Source organism: Oncorhynchus masou, chromosome 5 (genome assembly GCF_036934945.1).
Source record: "Oncorhynchus masou masou isolate Uvic2021 chromosome 5, UVic_Omas_1.1, whole genome shotgun sequence".
NCBI classification, from domain to species: Eukaryota; Metazoa; Chordata; class Actinopteri; order Salmoniformes; family Salmonidae; genus Oncorhynchus; species Oncorhynchus masou.
Window position 1 is genome coordinate 21,011,823 of NC_088216.1, and position 17,539 is coordinate 21,029,361.

General features: G+C 42.7%; 1 protein-coding gene and 2 pseudogenes across 1 annotated transcript; 1 reads left to right on the forward strand and 2 right to left on the reverse strand.

Annotated features, from left to right (window-relative positions):
* Positions 1–390: 390 nt before the first annotated feature.
* On the reverse strand, positions 391–3,913 carry LOC135528487 (inositol 1,4,5-trisphosphate receptor-interacting protein-like; annotated as a pseudogene).
* Positions 3,914–7,523: 3,610 nt separating this feature from the next.
* Positions 7,524–10,631, forward strand: LOC135528495 (zona pellucida sperm-binding protein 3-like). The gene is made up of 6 exons (XM_064957614.1): positions 7,524–8,063; positions 8,237–8,349; positions 8,490–8,590; positions 8,682–8,850; positions 10,318–10,429; positions 10,539–10,631. The coding sequence occupies exons 1-6, from the start codon at positions 7,524–7,526 to the stop codon at positions 10,629–10,631; spliced, it is 1,128 nt and encodes a 375-aa protein (XP_064813686.1).
* Positions 10,632–10,702: 71 nt separating this feature from the next.
* On the reverse strand, positions 10,703–14,368 carry LOC135528502 (inositol 1,4,5-trisphosphate receptor-interacting protein-like; annotated as a pseudogene).
* Between the last annotated feature and the right edge of the window lie 3,171 nt (positions 14,369–17,539).

Here is a 17,539-nt window from a genome sequence, read left to right on the forward strand (position 1 = left end):
ATATGTAGATTAGGGCCTAATGTATTTCAATTTACTGATTTTCTTAACTGTAATTTAGTAAAAAAAATTCAGTGTCTATACTCCCATGCAGTTTAACCCTGGTCTGTTTGGTATTTGGAAATATTTTTACTTTCTCAAATACACTATGGGAAATTATTTGAAATGTTTCCAATGTAGTTTTGGGCCACATTTGAAAAATGAAGTATTTCAGGTAACTTTCAAATAAGCATTTATTTGGGTCCAGGTTGGAACTTCTGATTTTAACATGAAACAGCTTAGGCAGGTTTCCTCATGATGCACTTTTCTGCATTTCAATGTCATTAAAGATTTGGCATCTCTACAGTTAATTGTCCAGTATTAACCTTAAATTGTTCAACACTCTATACCAGGTTAAGTTTTGTCCAGACCATTGCATTCCTTCGGCTTTGGCAAATACTCCTCTATCAGCATGGAAGAGTTCCTGAGCATCTCTTGCAAGTGCTTTACAGTCTTGGTGTAGCTGCCATTTTGTACCCCAAGAGGGCGGAAGAGATTTACTGGCTCTGCATCACTAAATACAGCAGGGAGTCCAATCTCACTTGGAACCAGAGGCTTTCCAATAAAGCTGTGAAGCAACTTCCTACCCTGAAGGCTATTTTCTAGGAAGTGCAATGCATCACGTAACCTGCTAGCCAAGTGTTCAGGGTACCAGTCAGGAGGCTCTTTACTCAAAAGCAAGTGAATTAACACTGTTTTGAAGTGATGATCTTTAAGGATACTTCTGCCTGTGAGGGCATTTTGTGAAGGAACGCTACAATTCCAAGGCAGTGAATGTGGCAGGAGTTTTCAGGCAGGTGATTGGCCAGGTACTTCAGGAAGTGGTCCTCGTAAGTGGTCAATGAGAGGCTCCAGTATGTGTCCAAGGAGTTGTTCGTAGTTGGGGTGGAAGGAGAAATGGTGAAATAAGCTTCAGTGTCTTTGAGTTTCACCACGGGAGCCATATCGAAGGTTATCACCTTCCCTGATCTGAATCGAACCATCAGAGCTCCTGGGGCGTCTATGTTGCGAAATGTCAGCTCAAATTCGTACTTGTGGGATATCTGTCCCCAAGCTTTTCTAATTGTGGTCTGGAACCATTTGGTAACCTGGGTTTTGGCCAGGTAAGGGGTGTGTTTTGAGCAAAGAGCGCTACCCAATACATCAGTGAACTTTTAACCACTTTGAGTTTCTTATTGTCACAACAACTAACTTTCAAATAAACATAAACTCCTTTCTCAGCCTCCAGTATTTATGCTGCAGTAGTTTATGTGTCGGGGGCTAGGGTCAGCTTGTTATATCTGTCCAATTCGGTGTCCTGTTTGAATCTAAGTGTGCGTTCTCTAATTCTCTCCTCCTCTCTCTCTTTCTCAAAGGACCTGAGCCCTAGGACCATGCCCCAGGACTACCTGACAGGATGACTCCTTGCTGTCCCTAGTCCACCTGGCCGTGCTGCTGCTCCAGTTTCAACTGTTCTGCCTTATTATTATTCGACCATGCTGGTCATTTATGAACATTTGAACATCTTGGCCATGCTCTGTTATAATCTCCATCCGGCACAGCCAGAAGAGGACTGGCCACCCCACATATGCTCTCTCTAATTCTCTTTCTTTCTCTCTCTCGGAGGACCTGAGCCCTAGGACCATGCCCCAGGACTACCTGACATGATCACTCCTTGCTGTCCCCAGTCCACCTGGCCGTGCTGCTGCCCCAGTTTCAACTGTTCTGCCTTATTATTATTCGACCATGCTGGTCATTTATGAACATTTGAACATCTTGGCCATGTTCTGTTATAATCTCCACCCGGCACAGCCAGAAGAGGACTGGCCACCCCACATAGCCTGGTTCCTCTCTAGGTTTCTTCCTAGGTATTGGCCTTTCTAGGGAGTTTTTCCTAGCCACCGTGCTTCTGCACCTGCATTGCTTGCTGTTTGGGGTTTTAGGCTGGGTTTCTTTACAGCACTTTGAGATATCAGCTGATGTACAAAGGGCTATATAAATAAATTTGATTTGATTTGACAACACAGCCGGCACAGCATATCATCATCTCCTATGGCAGCTGTGCGACATGAGCAGCCATTTTGGTTCACACCACCATCCAACATTTTGACTCTACCACAGCCCTCCATTTCAGGTGGCATATCATCAATAGCCTGGTTACACCAGAGTTGACACTGGAACCTGTATGGCTCTAACGGGGCAATGGGGACTATGATGTCACACACAAGGGAACTGCTCCTGCACTCCACCACAAAGTCTTCAATCACCATGCCAACCTCCACATCACTCATGCTCCTCATGGCGTCTAATAGGTCATTAGCAAAACCCTCTACAAACTCAGTCACCCTCCAGCTCTCATTGGGTGAGACTTTGACACATTTGTCATAAAAACGGTTGAGTGTATCACAGTCCGGTAGCGGAACTTCAGCCGAGAGGTTTTTCACGACAGACATGTCTTCCATATCCTCCTGAATTATCTCTCCTGGATGGTGGTTCTTCTGTAAACGTCTTCTGAAGAATGTAATGGAGAAATGAACAAAAGAGATGAGGGAGTATGTGTTCCATAGGTACCAGGTGTCGTTGCTCTCCGAGTCTATGATATTATTGACATGCTCCTACTGCTGGTCATCCTTTGATGATTCGCTGAGAATCGGTGTCTCTTCCTGGTTTGTGTTATATTGTTCTGTGAGATGTTGCTGGTCGTCTGACTTTCTGAGGTTAGGTGGTACTTTTACTTCCTGATGTGTGTTAGACGGTTGGTCTGTGAGTTGCTCTTCCTAGGCAGCGTTTCCCAAACTAGGGGTGCACGTTTTGGTTTTTGAACTAGTGCTACACAGCTGCTTCAAATAATCAAAGCTTATTGATTAAGTTGATTATTTGAATCAGCTGTATAATGCGAAGACAAAATCCAAAATGTGCACCCCTTGGGGTCCCCAGGACCGAGTTTGGGAAAAGCTGTCTTAGGGCAAAATTTATCCATTGTTTTTGTCAAAATTGATGGACAGCAATATTCATTCCTTGTAAGTCAGGACTGATGCTGGAACACTCAACACCTCTGGTTTGTGTTATATTGTTCTGTGAGATGTTGCTGGTCGTCTGACTTTCTTAGGTTAGGTGGTACTTTTACTTCCTGATGTGTGTTAGACGGCTGGTCTGTGAGATGCTCTTGCTGGTTCCCCTCTGATGATGTACTGAAGCTGGGTGGCACCTCCTGTTCTGCTTCCTGGTCTGTTTTCGATTGCAGTTGGTCGACCTGAGATTCTTCCTGACACTCTGGTGATGTATGTTGGTCCCTATGGCAACTACCACTCTGGACCTCTTGTGGCCACTGTCGATTGACATTCGCCATGTCCTTGTCCAAGTGGTACAGCTTCTTGTCATTGTGAGATGCCTCTGTGTCCGAAGCACGCTGCTCTTTGTCGTTTCCTTGTAAAAGCGTTAATGATAGCCTGAGGTCAATGGTAGACTGTTCCTTGTCCTCTGGTGAGAGGTTTTGCTTTGTCTTAGGTACATCTTGGTGTACTTGTGAAAGCTTATGGTCAATGTGAGATCCCTGCTCTTTCTCTTCATCTTCCTTCTCTTTGTTCTCTTGAGAATGTTTCTGTTCGATAAGTCTCTTCCAAGCCCTTTTGATTATGGTTCTGGTTGATTTGATAGACCTGTTGTACTTCAAGTTGTAAGGTTTTGTGGTCGATGGGCCCTTCCTCTTGGGTTACCAGTGGTGACATTTCCTGTTCGAGCTTTGCCCTCTCCCTCATCAACCAATCTTCACGCTCCTGCATGCCCATTATGTGATCATCCTGCTCCTGAACCTGTCCTGTTCTGTCCTCTCTGGGGATGGGATACAGTAGACTAACTGCCAGCACAAACACCCGAAGAATGGTATCTTGCATCCTTAACGTTGTCTCTGTGGAGTAAAATAAGACAATGATTTACATTTTGCAATCTACACAACCTACTCCACATTTTCAAAGTGAATTACAGAACATTTTCCAAATAATTATATATGTATTTTTTTAAACACCCCTAGCAAATTTGGCAGCCTTTACAGCTATGAAATGTTTTGAATAAGATTCTACCAACTTTAAACAACTACTAGGGCACCGTTTACCAAACTATGGGTGCACGTTTTGGTTTTTGCCCTAGTGCTACACAGCTGCTTCAAATAATCAAAGCTTAATGATTAAGTTGATTATTTGAATCAGCTGTATAATGCTAAGACAAAATCCAAAATGTGCACCCCTGGGGTCCCCAGGACCGAGTTTGGGAAAAGCTGTCTTAGGGCAACATTTATCCATTGTTTTTGTCAAAATTGCTCAAGCTCAGTAAATTGAGTTGTAATTAATTGATGGACAGCAATATTCATACCGTGTCTCTGAAATGTAAGTCAGGACTGGGGCCGGAACACTCAACACCTCTTGGAAAGGTATTCTGGTGTGTCTTTTGCATAGAAAATGGTATAATTGCCCCACTGAAAGATACAACTCTATCCCAGGGTTTTCAGAAGACTGAGATGTGTATTCCTCTAACTTTTTACCTGGGTTTTGCTCCTTTCATATTTCTTTTGATCCTGACAAACTCCCCAGCCCCTGCCGGTGGCAAGCATACACATAACATGATGCTGCCACCACAAAAATGTCAAATACAATGGCACACAGAGGCAGATCTGACTCGTTATCTCAATGTCAATTACATCAGCATGCTTTTATATCCTAGTGTCAACATTATTTTTTTATATACATATATTATCCATTGACGGTAAAGTATTTGAATATGCACAAAAAGGTAAATAAATGATGAGTTTTCTTTTAAATGGAGTAATCCCTCCCAAAATGTGGAAAATGTTCTATAATTGTTCTTTCACTTTGGAAATGTGGAGTAGATTGTGTACATTGTTAGGATAAAATCCTATATAATATAATTAAAAAATGTATTTTGGCAGTAAACTCTGAAGACTTTGACTTGTAAGGGAGGATGGTTCAACTTGTCACAGGTGTGAGCCTCCATTGATTATTATGCATGCTTTTATCCTGCTAATTGAATGATTGATCCTGTAATTGGTGCTGGAGAGGATGGCTGCCGTTTCATGGGCTCTTAACCAACCATGCTATTTTTTTTCTCGTGCATTTTTCGTAACTTATTTTGTACACAATGTTGCTACTACCGTCTCTTATGACCGAAAAGAGCTCCTGGAAATCAGAACAGCAATTACTCACCTTGAACTGGGTGAAGAATTTCTCTTTAATGAGTCGGACCAGAGGGATTTACTCCAGACACGCAAACAGGCCCTCGTCCCCATCATTCGCACGAGGAAGAGACGGCAAAGATATTGCGGAAAGAGATAGGGGTGCCTTGTGAGGATGGCTAATCTGCCCTTGCCATCCGTAGTACTGGAAAATAAATTGGGTGAGCTAAAAGCACGTATATCCTAGCAACGGGACATTTAATAACTGGGATATCTTATGTTTCACCGAGTCGTGGCTGAACAACGGCATGAATAGAAGAGTATCTCATGATAAGCTGTACACCACACTATCTACCTAGAGAGTTTTCATCTGAATTTTTCATAGCTGCCTATATACCACTACAGATCGATGTTGGCACTAAGACCGCACTCAATGAGCTGTATACCACCATAAGCAAACAGGAAAACGCTCATCCAGAAGTGGAGCTCCTAGTGGCCGGGGACTTTAATGCAGGGAAACTTAAATCCGTTTTACCTCATTTCTATCAACATGTTAAACGTGCAACCAGAGGGAAAAGAACTCTAGACCACCTTTACTCCACACACAGAAACACGTACAAAGCACTCCCTCGCCCCCCATTTGGCAAATCTGACCATCATACTAAATTAAAGCAGGAAGCACCAGTGACTCGGTCAATAAAAAAGTGGTCAGATGAAGCAGATGCTAAGCTACAGGACTGTTTTGCTAGCACATACGGTGGAATATGTTCCGAGTTTCTTCCGATGGCATTGAGGAGTACACCACATCAGTCACCGGCTTCATCAATAAGTGCATCGATGACATCGTTCCCACAGTGACCGTACGTACATACCGGCAACAGCCACACTGAGCTAAAGGGTAGAGCTGCCGCTGTCAAGTCGCGGTACTCTAACCTGGAAGTTAAGATTTTATGGTGAAACATCTCGCTCGTTGTTCTCTCTGTGACACCACATTGTATCTGTCCCATTATGGTGTCTGTGAGAGCATGGGAATCAACATTGAGGCCATCTCATCTCCATTTGAAGAAGAAGAAGAAGAAGAATAAGAAGAAGGGAACGCCTTCTCTGTGAAGTGTGCAATAACTCAATTCAATGTAAACAATGCCATTTTTTAAAACTTTGGCAAAGGGTCACATCTACAAAACTGAGTGTACTCTGTTCGTAACTGATCATAGTTTTGGGAACAGAAAACTGTATTGAGATCAGGCTTTTCTTCGATGAGAAAATCAGCCAAATGTCGGCCCAGTTCCATCTCGCTCCATACTCTCCCACTTCCAGCCACTGGGCTTTCTCTCTGACGCAACATTGTATCTGTCCCATTATGGTGTCTGTGAGAGCATGGGCAGCAACATTGAGGCCATCTCATCTCCATTTTGAAGTAGCCCATTTTCTTATTCTACTACTTCTTTGAGTTGGTCAACAAACTGAAAGGGTGCATACTGCCACCTGGAGTGTAATGTTTGAAAAGGAATAAAACCAAGGTTGGTGATTTACTGCAACCAGCAGTTGGGTCGTTCCACAAAATGAGTGCCTTTTGCTTCTCTTTGATATTTTAACAAAGGTCAAAATTGTGCACCGATATTGCATTTTTAAAGCCTGTTATATTAATTGAAGTGCCCTTAAACATATACCACATGGATTATTCAATAAGCAGATTTTTAATATGAATAATGACTAAGGTGCCAAAATGACTAATGACTGCGTACCCTCATGTGACTGCGAACCCTCTGACTTCTATGGAAGATTTTAACCCTACTTAATACCAAGAGTCCACCATCATTGTAAAGCCCTAGTTATTTTGTTGCTTTGTTATTTTGCTGCTTTGACAAAATAATGTCTGAAGATTATTAATTTAATGCGATTAATTTGCGTCTGTCCCTAATTTTAAGGTCAACTCTGAACTGAGCTCTTGTTTTCATGTGGTAAATCTATATTTATTTTAAAATATTTATTTCAGAAGAAACATTTAACAACTTATAGTCAAACTATAGTATAAAAGCAGGTGGGCTGAAGCTTACTTTCAATTGCCCCTCCCTGTTGAACATAATAAACGTCCATTCCCAAGGCGATTTATGGCTTCTTTCAAATGAAATTATGATCATATAACTTTTGAAAAACTGGGCCCTGATGACTGCTGATTGGTTGATTCTGCTACTGATTACCAGGTGTTGCAATTACTTGGGTGCTGTAGCTAGTATATAAAACACACAAGCAAATGGTGGTTCTCTCATACACCTTTTTACTGTTCTGGATTATTGAGAGAGATTTGGTGGTGAATGGCAAGATGGTGGTGAAATTCATGCTTTTGCTCATGAGTTACTACTCTGCTTACGGTTTGCCAGGTAAGGGCTTCCCTTTAGCTGTTGATGACGGGAAGGACACTGAGTTTGTGTGGGGTGAGAAGTTGAGGTTTGATGACGACTCTGAACCCAAGGTCAGATCTCGTTCCCAAACCGTTGCCACTCCCATGTTGGAGCATTCTCATAAGCCAGACTATCTGAAGCTACCAGAATACATCCCTATTCGTGCTTCTGAGGACCAAGCGAATGTCTTCAAGCCTGAAGGGAAGTTCAGGCCGCTGCCACTCTCAGTCAAGCACATCCTGCTGCCCACCGCCTCTCCGCCCACCACTCCTCCAGTTCACTCTAAGAAGGTTGAGGTCCTGTGCCACCTCGACAGGATTTATGTGAGAATCAGAAAGGACGCCTTCACCAACCCCGACGCCTGCAAGTACCTCAAACTCCACAAATGCAAAGTCAACCAATCCACCGCGGAACACTACTACATGCTCTACAACATCAAAAGCTGTAGCTTCCATAGAAAGGTTGGCTACCAATGCCATCAGAAATACAATCCCCTGTCACTCAGACATCAAATGTATGCCCTGAGTGATCCAGTCAAATTGCAATGGTCTGAAGGGATTGTATTTCCATGGCTGTAATGATTGAGAATGTTCAGATGTCTTGGTGGTTTTTAGAGTTGTTTCTTCTATTCCAGTGTACCGCTGACTATATTTCCTACTCCAACGTGCTGAAGTATGAGCCAGAGGCCATAGGCGGTATTGTGAGGGAGTTGCCATTCTCTGTTCACATCGAATGCCGCTACAATCGGTGAACCACCACTTCACGATTTCACATTTGGTGGCTACGTTGTCCACACTAGCATATCCTATACATGGCTCCATACTAGGTAGTATGCTAGTCTGGATATTATTTGAGTGTCTGACTGCACTAATGGCCATTTTCTACAGGATCCACCACTCTTACAAGTTTGGCTTTCATCCTCGTTTGGCGGGAAAAGTCTTCAAGGCCCTTAAATCCAAGGTTGGCGTCACCCTCATATCTTATGATGGTGAGTTGACTTGACAGATGTCACCTAAATCTGAATGCACTTGCAGTATTGTTTTCTATTAAAGAACCTTAACTCTATCCTTTCTCTTCAGAATCATGGAACAAGCTCACTGGAAATAAAACCTATATCATTGGACAACCAATGTACTTTGAGGCCAAAGTTCCCACTATTTCTTTGCATCGGCGGGTGTATATTAACAACTGTTATGTGACTGCTAGCCCCAACTCCACTCTCAAATACACTGTGGTCGACAACTATGGGTAAAACTACTTTGTTACAGAACTGCACTTTATCTTGGCCTGGTTTTGTTTTGTTCATGGTAGTTAATTTCTTGCTTGTTAATTGGTTAGATTCCACAGCTGGGCAGTTTACACAGGCAGCCTAATTCTATTTTGTCCACGAATTGCTTGAAAGACCAATTAAGTCTTTAAACTTATCTGATTGGTCAAATTGACATTTGATGTGGGAGTACAGAGCTTAGCACGTCTCCCAAGGCTAAAGAAATTTCGGTTTGGGAAAATTGATTATTTTCAGGAGTCGGGTAATTGGTTAAGGGAAGAGGATGGGTTTGAATTTGACTCTAGCAATAACCGGGAAAGGGGTATGTCGAGGAAGACTGTCAAGTTGAAAGTGGGCCAGATGCCAGTGAGTTGAGGTGAAATTGAAGGGGTAAAGGTTTGTGAGGAGCATTAGCCTTGCGTTGATGGACATGGTGATGATGATGATGCATTTTGGTCCAGTGGGACTGAGATTTTTGAAGATGGAACCAGGTCTTTTGGCTGATCCAGGGTTGGAAAAGAGGGTGTGCTTTTGAGTCGGTGGACTGGACTTGTTTCTTTAGATCAGAGGGAGCATGCGCACTGTGCGCCGCAACTAGTATAGTCTTGCTTTGCGCACCATTGAAGGGAGTTATTTCTGGGGTGGCGCAATGGAAGTGGCAGATTCCTGTGTGAAGTTTGATGCAACGCAGACCCGGTGGCAACACGGTGTCACTTTCAGCCCTTTTGAGTTGAGTCAGTCTTTACCTGACAAGATCATGTTAGGATGTATCAGTTATCCTGTTGGCGCTTTTGTGGTGAATCCACTGCTCTGTTTCAGCTGCAACATTTATGGTCATGTCAGTGTGTAGGAGGGAGATTCCAAAATGTGGATGTGTGCAGAATGGGATGGAGGGTTGTGTAGTTTCGTTGGATAAAGTGGTCAACTGTAGGGTGCACATGTTGCTGGGGATCAGAAGTGTTCGGTGGCTTGTCAGAGTAGTGCTGAGGGAGCGAAGTAGAGAATGGGTCAAGGGTGAGCAATTCTGAGGATTCCTGTGAATGGGATGTCTGACAGCACAGAGGGATAGGCCAATGACTGACATGTATGCTTCAGTAAGGTGCAGAGGACTAGCACAGCGTGTGTAGCATGGTAGTGTCCTGTCCTCTCAGCCCATTGGCCTGGGGAAGGATCAGATGAGGTTAAAGTAGGGTAATATTCAGTGTATTTTTGGTTCCCATTTTGTATCAGTGTCATGGGCCTATAATTCAGTCGGGGTGGTAATGCAATATATGGGATGCCAAGTGCTGTTAAACCTCAACCAAGAGAGAAATCACAACGGTCTGCCTGTGTAAACAGCCCTAGTGTCTTTTGTAACTCAGTCCCTGGTTTACAAGGCGAGAATAAGAACCAGCGAGTGAACCTTGCCCCGAATTGTTGTGTTAAGTACACGATCTTCTCTTCACTAGATGCATGGTGGATGGCAAGAATACCGTCCAGTCAAAGTTCCTGGCACACACAACCAACAATGCTTTGAGGTTCACTGTCGGAGCTTTCATCTTCCAGGGCCTGGACAATCAGGTCTGACTCATGTGTGAATCTCCAAACAACTAATCATGATGGTTTGCATCTTTAATACTATAGGCCTACAGTAATGCACCTTACAGAACGTACATTTATTTTCTTCCAGAAACTCCACTTGCACTGTGAAATAACTACAGGGAATGTCACTCCAACTCCAAGTTTCAAATCCTGCAACTATGACACAAAGACTAAAAAGTAGGTTCACCTGAGTGATTTGAGTTCTGAGGGACTCCTTGCTGTGAGGGTTAACTAATATTTATTGTGATTGTCCTAGGTGGGTGGAACTGTATGGTGAAGCTGCGGTTTGCTCGTGCTGTGTCGGCTCTTGTCCTTCTCCTTCTCTACAACCCTCCGGTGAGCATAGGCCCGGTTCATGACCAGTCTTGTCTCATTGTCACCAACCCTTTCATCTGAGCGCATTAGAGAATGGGGAATGGGAAGCCATTTTGATGACATTTTACATTATGGTTTGTTTGACTAATCTCTGTGAAATGCAATACTGATCTGATAATGCTCTCATAGCTCACGCACAAACTGTGACCAGTCATTTTATGACGATGGCCCATGACGACCATGCTAAGAATAAAACACTGAGCATGGAAACCTTCAACGATGGGGCTTACTGAAGGTACTCAATCCCTCTGCTTAATTCTTAAGAATGTTTAATTATGTTAATATATTATGAGCACAAATTTCTGAAAATAATAGCTTTCTCCCTCATTGTTTTAGGTGCTGTTGGGAGGCTTTGATGAGCAGTGGCCAGTTCTTTTGATAAAATAAACTTTTTAAACAATCATTTGTCTTGAGTTCATTCAAAATGGCTGCAGAGGTACAGGCAGAACTGGGTTGAAATATTAAAGTTGATTACTTTCAGACATGCATATTTGGGGATGTTTTATTTGAAGTAGTTGAATATTGGAATGTGTTTGGAAATTACTGGTATGTAATTTTAAAATCCCCAACTGTGTAAATCCAACATGTGAACTTAATTTCATGAGTTGAAATGAAAGAACCCAGGAATGTTCCATACGTACAAAGCTTAGTTCAAGTGTTCACATTTGTTGAAATCCATGTTTGAGCATTTCTCCTTTGCCAAGATACTCCATCACCCTGGCAGGTGTGGCAAATCAAGAAGTTGATTAATTTAAAATGCATGATCATTACACAGGTGGACCTTGTGATGGGCACAAGGCCACTCTTATATAAGCAGTTGTCCAAATTGAGGGAGTGTGCAGAATTTTACTACCATAAACTGCTGCACATTTTAGAACTGGGCATTGTCTAACTGGCCTCACAACTGCAGACCACGAGTAACTATACCAGCCCGGGACCTTAACATCCAGCTTCTTCACCTGTAGGATAATCGGAGACCAGACAGCTGAAACTGGAGCACTTCTGAACCTGGCTCTGCCTAGTTCCCAAGTTGGTGGGGGTGGGAATGCTCACCATGGCTGTGCTCCTTCCCAGTCCTGTGAAATATGTAGATTAGGGCCTAATGTATTTCAATTTACTGATTTTCTTAACTGTAATTTAGTAAAAACAATTCAGTGTCTATACTCCCATTCAGTTTAACCCTGGTCTGTTTGGTATTTGGAAATATTTTTACTTTTCAAATACACTATAGGAAATTATTTGAAATGTTTCCAATGTAGTTTTGGGCCACATTTGAAAAATGAAGTATTTCAGGTAACTTTCAAATAAGCATTTATTTGGGTCCAGGTTGGAACTTCTGATTTTAACATGAAACAGCTTAGGCAGGTTTCCTCATGATGCACTTTTCTGCATTTCAATGTCATTAAAGATTTGGCATCTCTACAGTTAATTGTCCAGTATTAACCTTAAATTGTTCAACACTCTATACCAGTTGAAGTTTTGTCCAGACCATTGCATTCCTTCGGCTTTGGCAAATACTCTATCAGCATGGAAGAGTTCCTGAGCATCTCTTGCAAGTGCTTTACAGTCTTGGTGTAGCTGCCATTTTGTACCCCAAGAGGGCGGAAGAGATTTACAGGCTCTGCATCACTAAATACAGCAGGGAGTCCAATCTCACTTGGAACCAGAGGCTTTCCAATAAAGCTGTGAAGCAACTTCCTACCCTGAAGGCTATTTTCTAGGAAGTGCAATGCATCACGTAACCTGCTAGCCAAGTGTTCAGGGTACCAGTCAGGAGGCTCTTTACTCAAAAGCAAGTGAATTAACACTGTTTTGAAGTGATGATCTGTAAGGATACTTCTGCCTGTGAGGGCTTTTTGTGAAGGAACGCTACAATTCCAAGGCAGTGAATGTGGCAGGAGTTTTCAGGCAGGTGATTGGCCAGGTACTTCAGGAAGTGGTCCTCGTAAGTGGTCAATGAGAGGCTCCAGTATGTGTCCAAGGAGTTGTTCGTAGTTGGGGTGGAAGGAGAAATGGTGAAATAAGCTTCAGTGTCTTTGAGTTTCACCATGGGAGCCATATCGAAGGTTATCACCTTCCCTGATCTGAATCGAACCATCAGAGCTCCTGGGGCGTCTATGTTGCGAAATGTCAGCTCAAATTCGTACTTGTGGGATATCTGTCCCCAAGCTTTTCTAATTGTGGTCTGGAACCATTTGGTAACCTGGGTTTTGGCCAGGTAAGGGGTGTGTTTTGAGCAAAGAGCGCTACCCAATACATCAGTGAACTTTTTACCACTTTGAGTTTCTTATTGTCACAACAACTAACTTTCAAATAAACATAAACTCCTCTCAGCCTCCAGTATTTATGCTGCAGTAGTTTATGTGTCGGGGGCTAGGGTCAGCTTGTTATATCTGTCCAATTCGGTGTCCTGTTTGAATCTAAGTGTGTTCTCTAATTCTCTCCTCCTCTCTCTCTTTCTCAAAGGACCTGAGCCCTAGGACCATGAACCTGACAGGATGACTCCTTGCTGTCCCTAGTCCACCTGGCCGTGCTGCTGCTCCAGTTTCAACTGTTCTGCCTTATTATTATTCGACCATGCTGGTCATTTATGAACATTTGAACATCTTGGCCATGCTCTGTTATAATCTCCATCCGGCACAGCCAGAAGAGGACTGGCCACCCCACATATGCTCTCTCTAATTCTCTTTCTTTCTCTCTCTCGGAGGACCTGAGCCCTAGGACCATGCCCCAGGACTACCTGACATGATCACTCCTTGCTGTCCCCAGTCCACCTGGCCGTGCTGCTGCCCCAGTTTCAACTGTTCTGCCTTATTATTATTCGACCATGCTGGTCATTTATGAACATTTGAACATCTTGGCCATGTTCTGTTATAATCTCCACCCGGCACAGCCAGAAGAGGACTGGCCACCCCACATAGCCTGGTTCCTCTCTAGGTTTCTTCCTAGGTATTGGCCTTTCTAGGGAGTTTTTAATAGCCACCGTGCTTCTGCACCTGCATTGCTTGCTGTTTGGGGTTTTAGGCTGGGTTTCTTTACAGCACTTTGAGATATCAGCTGATGTACAAAGGGCTATATAAATAAATTTGATTTGATTTGACAACACAGCCGGCACAGCATATCATCATCTCCTATGGCAGCTGTGCGACATGAGCAGCCATTTTGGTTCACACCACCATCCAACATTTTGACTCTACCACAGCCCTCCATTTCAGGTGGCATATCATCAATAGCCTGGTTACACCAGAGTTGACACTGGAACCTGTATGGCTCTAACGGGGCAATGGGGACTATGATGTCACACACAAGGGAACTGATCCTGCACTCCACCACAAAGTCTTCAATCACCATGCCAACCTCCACATCACTCATGCTCCTCATGGCGTCTAATAGGTCATTAGCAAAACCCTCTACAAACTCAGTCACCCTCCAGCTCTCATTGGGTGAGACTTTGACACATTTGTCATAAAAACGGTTGAGTGTATCACAGTCCGGTAGCGGAACTTCAGCCGAGAGGTTTTTCACGACAGAGATGTCTTTCATATCCTCCTGAATTATCTCTCCTGGATGGGGCTTCTTCTGTGAACGTCTTCTGAAGAATGTAATGGAGAAATGAACAAAAGAGATGAGGGAGTATGTGTTCCATAGGTACCAGGTGTCGTTGCTCTCCGAGTCTATGATATTATTGACATGCTCCTACTGCTGGTCATCATTTGATGATTCGCTGAGAATCGGTGTCTCTTCCTGGTTTGTGTTATATTGTTCTGTGAGATGTTGCTGGTCGTCTGACTTTCTGAGGTTAGGTGGTACTTTTACTTCCTGATGTGTGTTAGACGGTTGGTCTGTGAGTTGCTCTTCCTAGGCAGCGTTTCCCAAACTAGGGGTGCACGTTTTGGTTTTTTAACTAGTGCTACACAGCTGCTTCAAATAATCAAAGATTGATGATTAAGTTGATTGTTTGAATCAGCTGTATAATGCTAAGACAAAATCCAAAATGTGCACCTTGGGGTCCCCAGGACCAAGTTTGGGAAAAGCTGTCTTAGGGCAACATTTATCCATTGTTTATGTCAAAACACTCAACACCTCTTGGAAAGCTATTCTGGTGTGTCTTCATTGGAGGAAATTATAGTTGAAATTATTAATTATGTATACATTAATATTAGAACCATTAAGTTTTAATACTATTATGTTATGGTATGACATGTATGGATTTTTGTTTAAACTAGGACCGAAAATGTAGGTAAAACAAATTAATTGTCTGTACCTTGCGGGAAAGGGAGAAGGAGGGCATATATCCTTTCAGACAGATAAGAATGTTTGTTTGATGTTCCATTAGTGGAGAATAAATGATATCTTTTAGACAGATTGGAATGTTTGTTTTATGAGGGGAGTAGAAGACGATCTCCAGACCTGAAGACACTGCGCTATTGTGTGGATCGGAGAGATTGTGAGAAACTGATGACATCATTTTATGTTCTCTCTTTAAAATGTAATGTTCTTTGTATTTTGGGTCAGTACTCATCAAGAATAAATGCTGAACTTGTTTTTAAGACTGGTCTCGATCAATTTCATGCAAAAATGATAAACTTACAACTTATTATGAAATAGATAGAGTGTGATTTTGGTTTTGGCTACAAAACATATAGGAATTTAGAATTCCTCAAACAGTCTTTTGCATAGAAAATTGTGTAATTGCCCCACTGAAAGATACAACTCTATCCCAGGGTTTTCAGAAGACAGAGATGTGTATTCCTCTAACTTTTTACCTGGGTTTTGCTCCTTTCATATTTCTTTTGATCCTGACAAACTCTCCAGCCCCTGTTGGTGGCAAGCATACACATAATATGATGCTGCCACCACAAAAATGTCAAATACAATGGCACACAGAGGCAGATCTGACTCGGTAGCTCAATGTCAATGACATCAGCATGCTTTTATATACATATATTATCCGTTGACCGGTAAAGTATTTGAATATGCACTAAAGGGGAGACACATAAATAATGAGTGTGCTTTTAAATGGAGTAATCGCTCCAAAAATTGTTCATTCACTTTGGAAATTTGGAGTAGATTGTGTACATTGGTAGGATAAAATCCTTCATAATATAATAAAAAAATATATTTTGGCAGTAAACTCTGAAGACTTTGACTTGTAAGGGAGAATGGTTCAACTTGTCACAGGTGTGACAATGAGCCTCCATTGATTATTATGCATGCTTCTAACCTGCTAATTGAATGATTGATCCTGCAATTGGTGCTGGAGAGGATGGCTGCCGTTTCATGGGCTCTTAACCAACCATGCTATTTTTTTCTCGCGCATTTTTTGTAACTTATTTTGTACATAATGTTGCTGCTACCGTCTCTTATGACCGAGAAGAGCTCCTGGAAATCAGAAAAGCAATTACTGACCTTGAACTGGGTGAAGAATTTCTCTTTAATGAGTCAGACCAGAGGGATTTACTCCAGACACGCAAACAGGCCCTCATCACCATCAGTAGCACGAGGAAGAGACGGCAAAGATATTGCAGAAAGAGATAGGGGTGCCTTGTGAAGATGGCTAATCTGCCCTTGCCATCCGTAGTACTGGAAAATAAATTGGATGTGCTAAAAGCACGTATATCCTAGCAACGGGACATTTAATAACTGGGATATCTTATGTTTCACCGAGTCGTGGCTGAACGACGGCATGAATAGAAGAGTATCTCATGATAAGCTGTACACCACACTATCTACCTAGAGAGTTTTCATCTGTATTTTTCTTAGCTGCCTATATACCACTACAGATCGATGTTGGCACTAAGACCGCACTCAATGAGCTGTATACCACCATAAGCAAACAGGAAAACGCTCATCCAGAAGTGGAGCTCCTAGTGGCCGGGGACTTTAATGCAGGGAAACTTAAATCCGTTTTACCTCATTTCTATCAACATGTTAAACGTGCAACCAGAGGGAAAAGAACTCTAGACCACCTTTACTCCACACACAGAAACACGTACAAAGCACTCCCTCGCCCCCCCATTTGGCAAATCTGACCATCATACTAAATTAAAGCAGGAAGCACCAGTGACTCGGTCAATAAAAAAAGTGGTCAGATGAAGCAGATGCTAAGCTACAGGACTGTTTTGCTAGCACATACGGTGGAATATGTTCCGAGATTCTTCCAATGGCATTGAGGAGTACACCACATCAGTCACCGGCTTCATCAATAAGTGCATCGATGACTTCGTTCCCACAGTGACCGTACGTACATACACCAACCAGAAGCAATGGATAACAGGCAACAGCCACACTGAGCTAAAGGGTAGAGCTGCCGCTTTCGAGTAGCGGTACTCTAACATGGAAGTTAAGATTTTATGGTGAAACATCTCTCTCCTTGTTCTCTCTGTCACGCAACATTGTATCTGTCCCATTATGGTGTCTGTGAGAGCATGGGCAGCAACATTGAGGTAATCTCATCTCCATTTGAAGAAGAAGAAGAAGAAGGGAACGCCTTCTCTGTGAAGAATGCAATAACTCAATTCAATGTAAACAATGTCATTTTTTAAAACTTTGGCAAAGGGTCACATCTACAAAACTGAGTGTACTCTGTTCGTAACTGATCATAGTTTTGGAACAGAAAACTGTATTGAGATCAGGCTTTTCTTCGATGAGAAAAATCAGCCAAATGTCGGCCCAGTTCCATCTCGCTCCATACACTCCCACTTCCAGCCACTG

Bases quoted from the DNA above. Each gene is read 5' to 3' on its own strand.
- LOC135528495 (XM_064957614.1), top strand. From the start codon at position 7,524: ATGGTGGTGAAATTCATGCTTTTGCTCATGAGTTACTACTCTGCTTAC. The intron at 8,064-8,236 runs GTTGGCTACCAA...CTTCTATTCCAG, and splicing joins GCTGTAGCTTCCATAGAAAG to TGTACCGCTGACTATATTTC. The intron at 10,430-10,538 runs GTCTGACTCATG...ATTTTCTTCCAG, and splicing joins TCCAGGGCCTGGACAATCAG to AAACTCCACTTGCACTGTGA.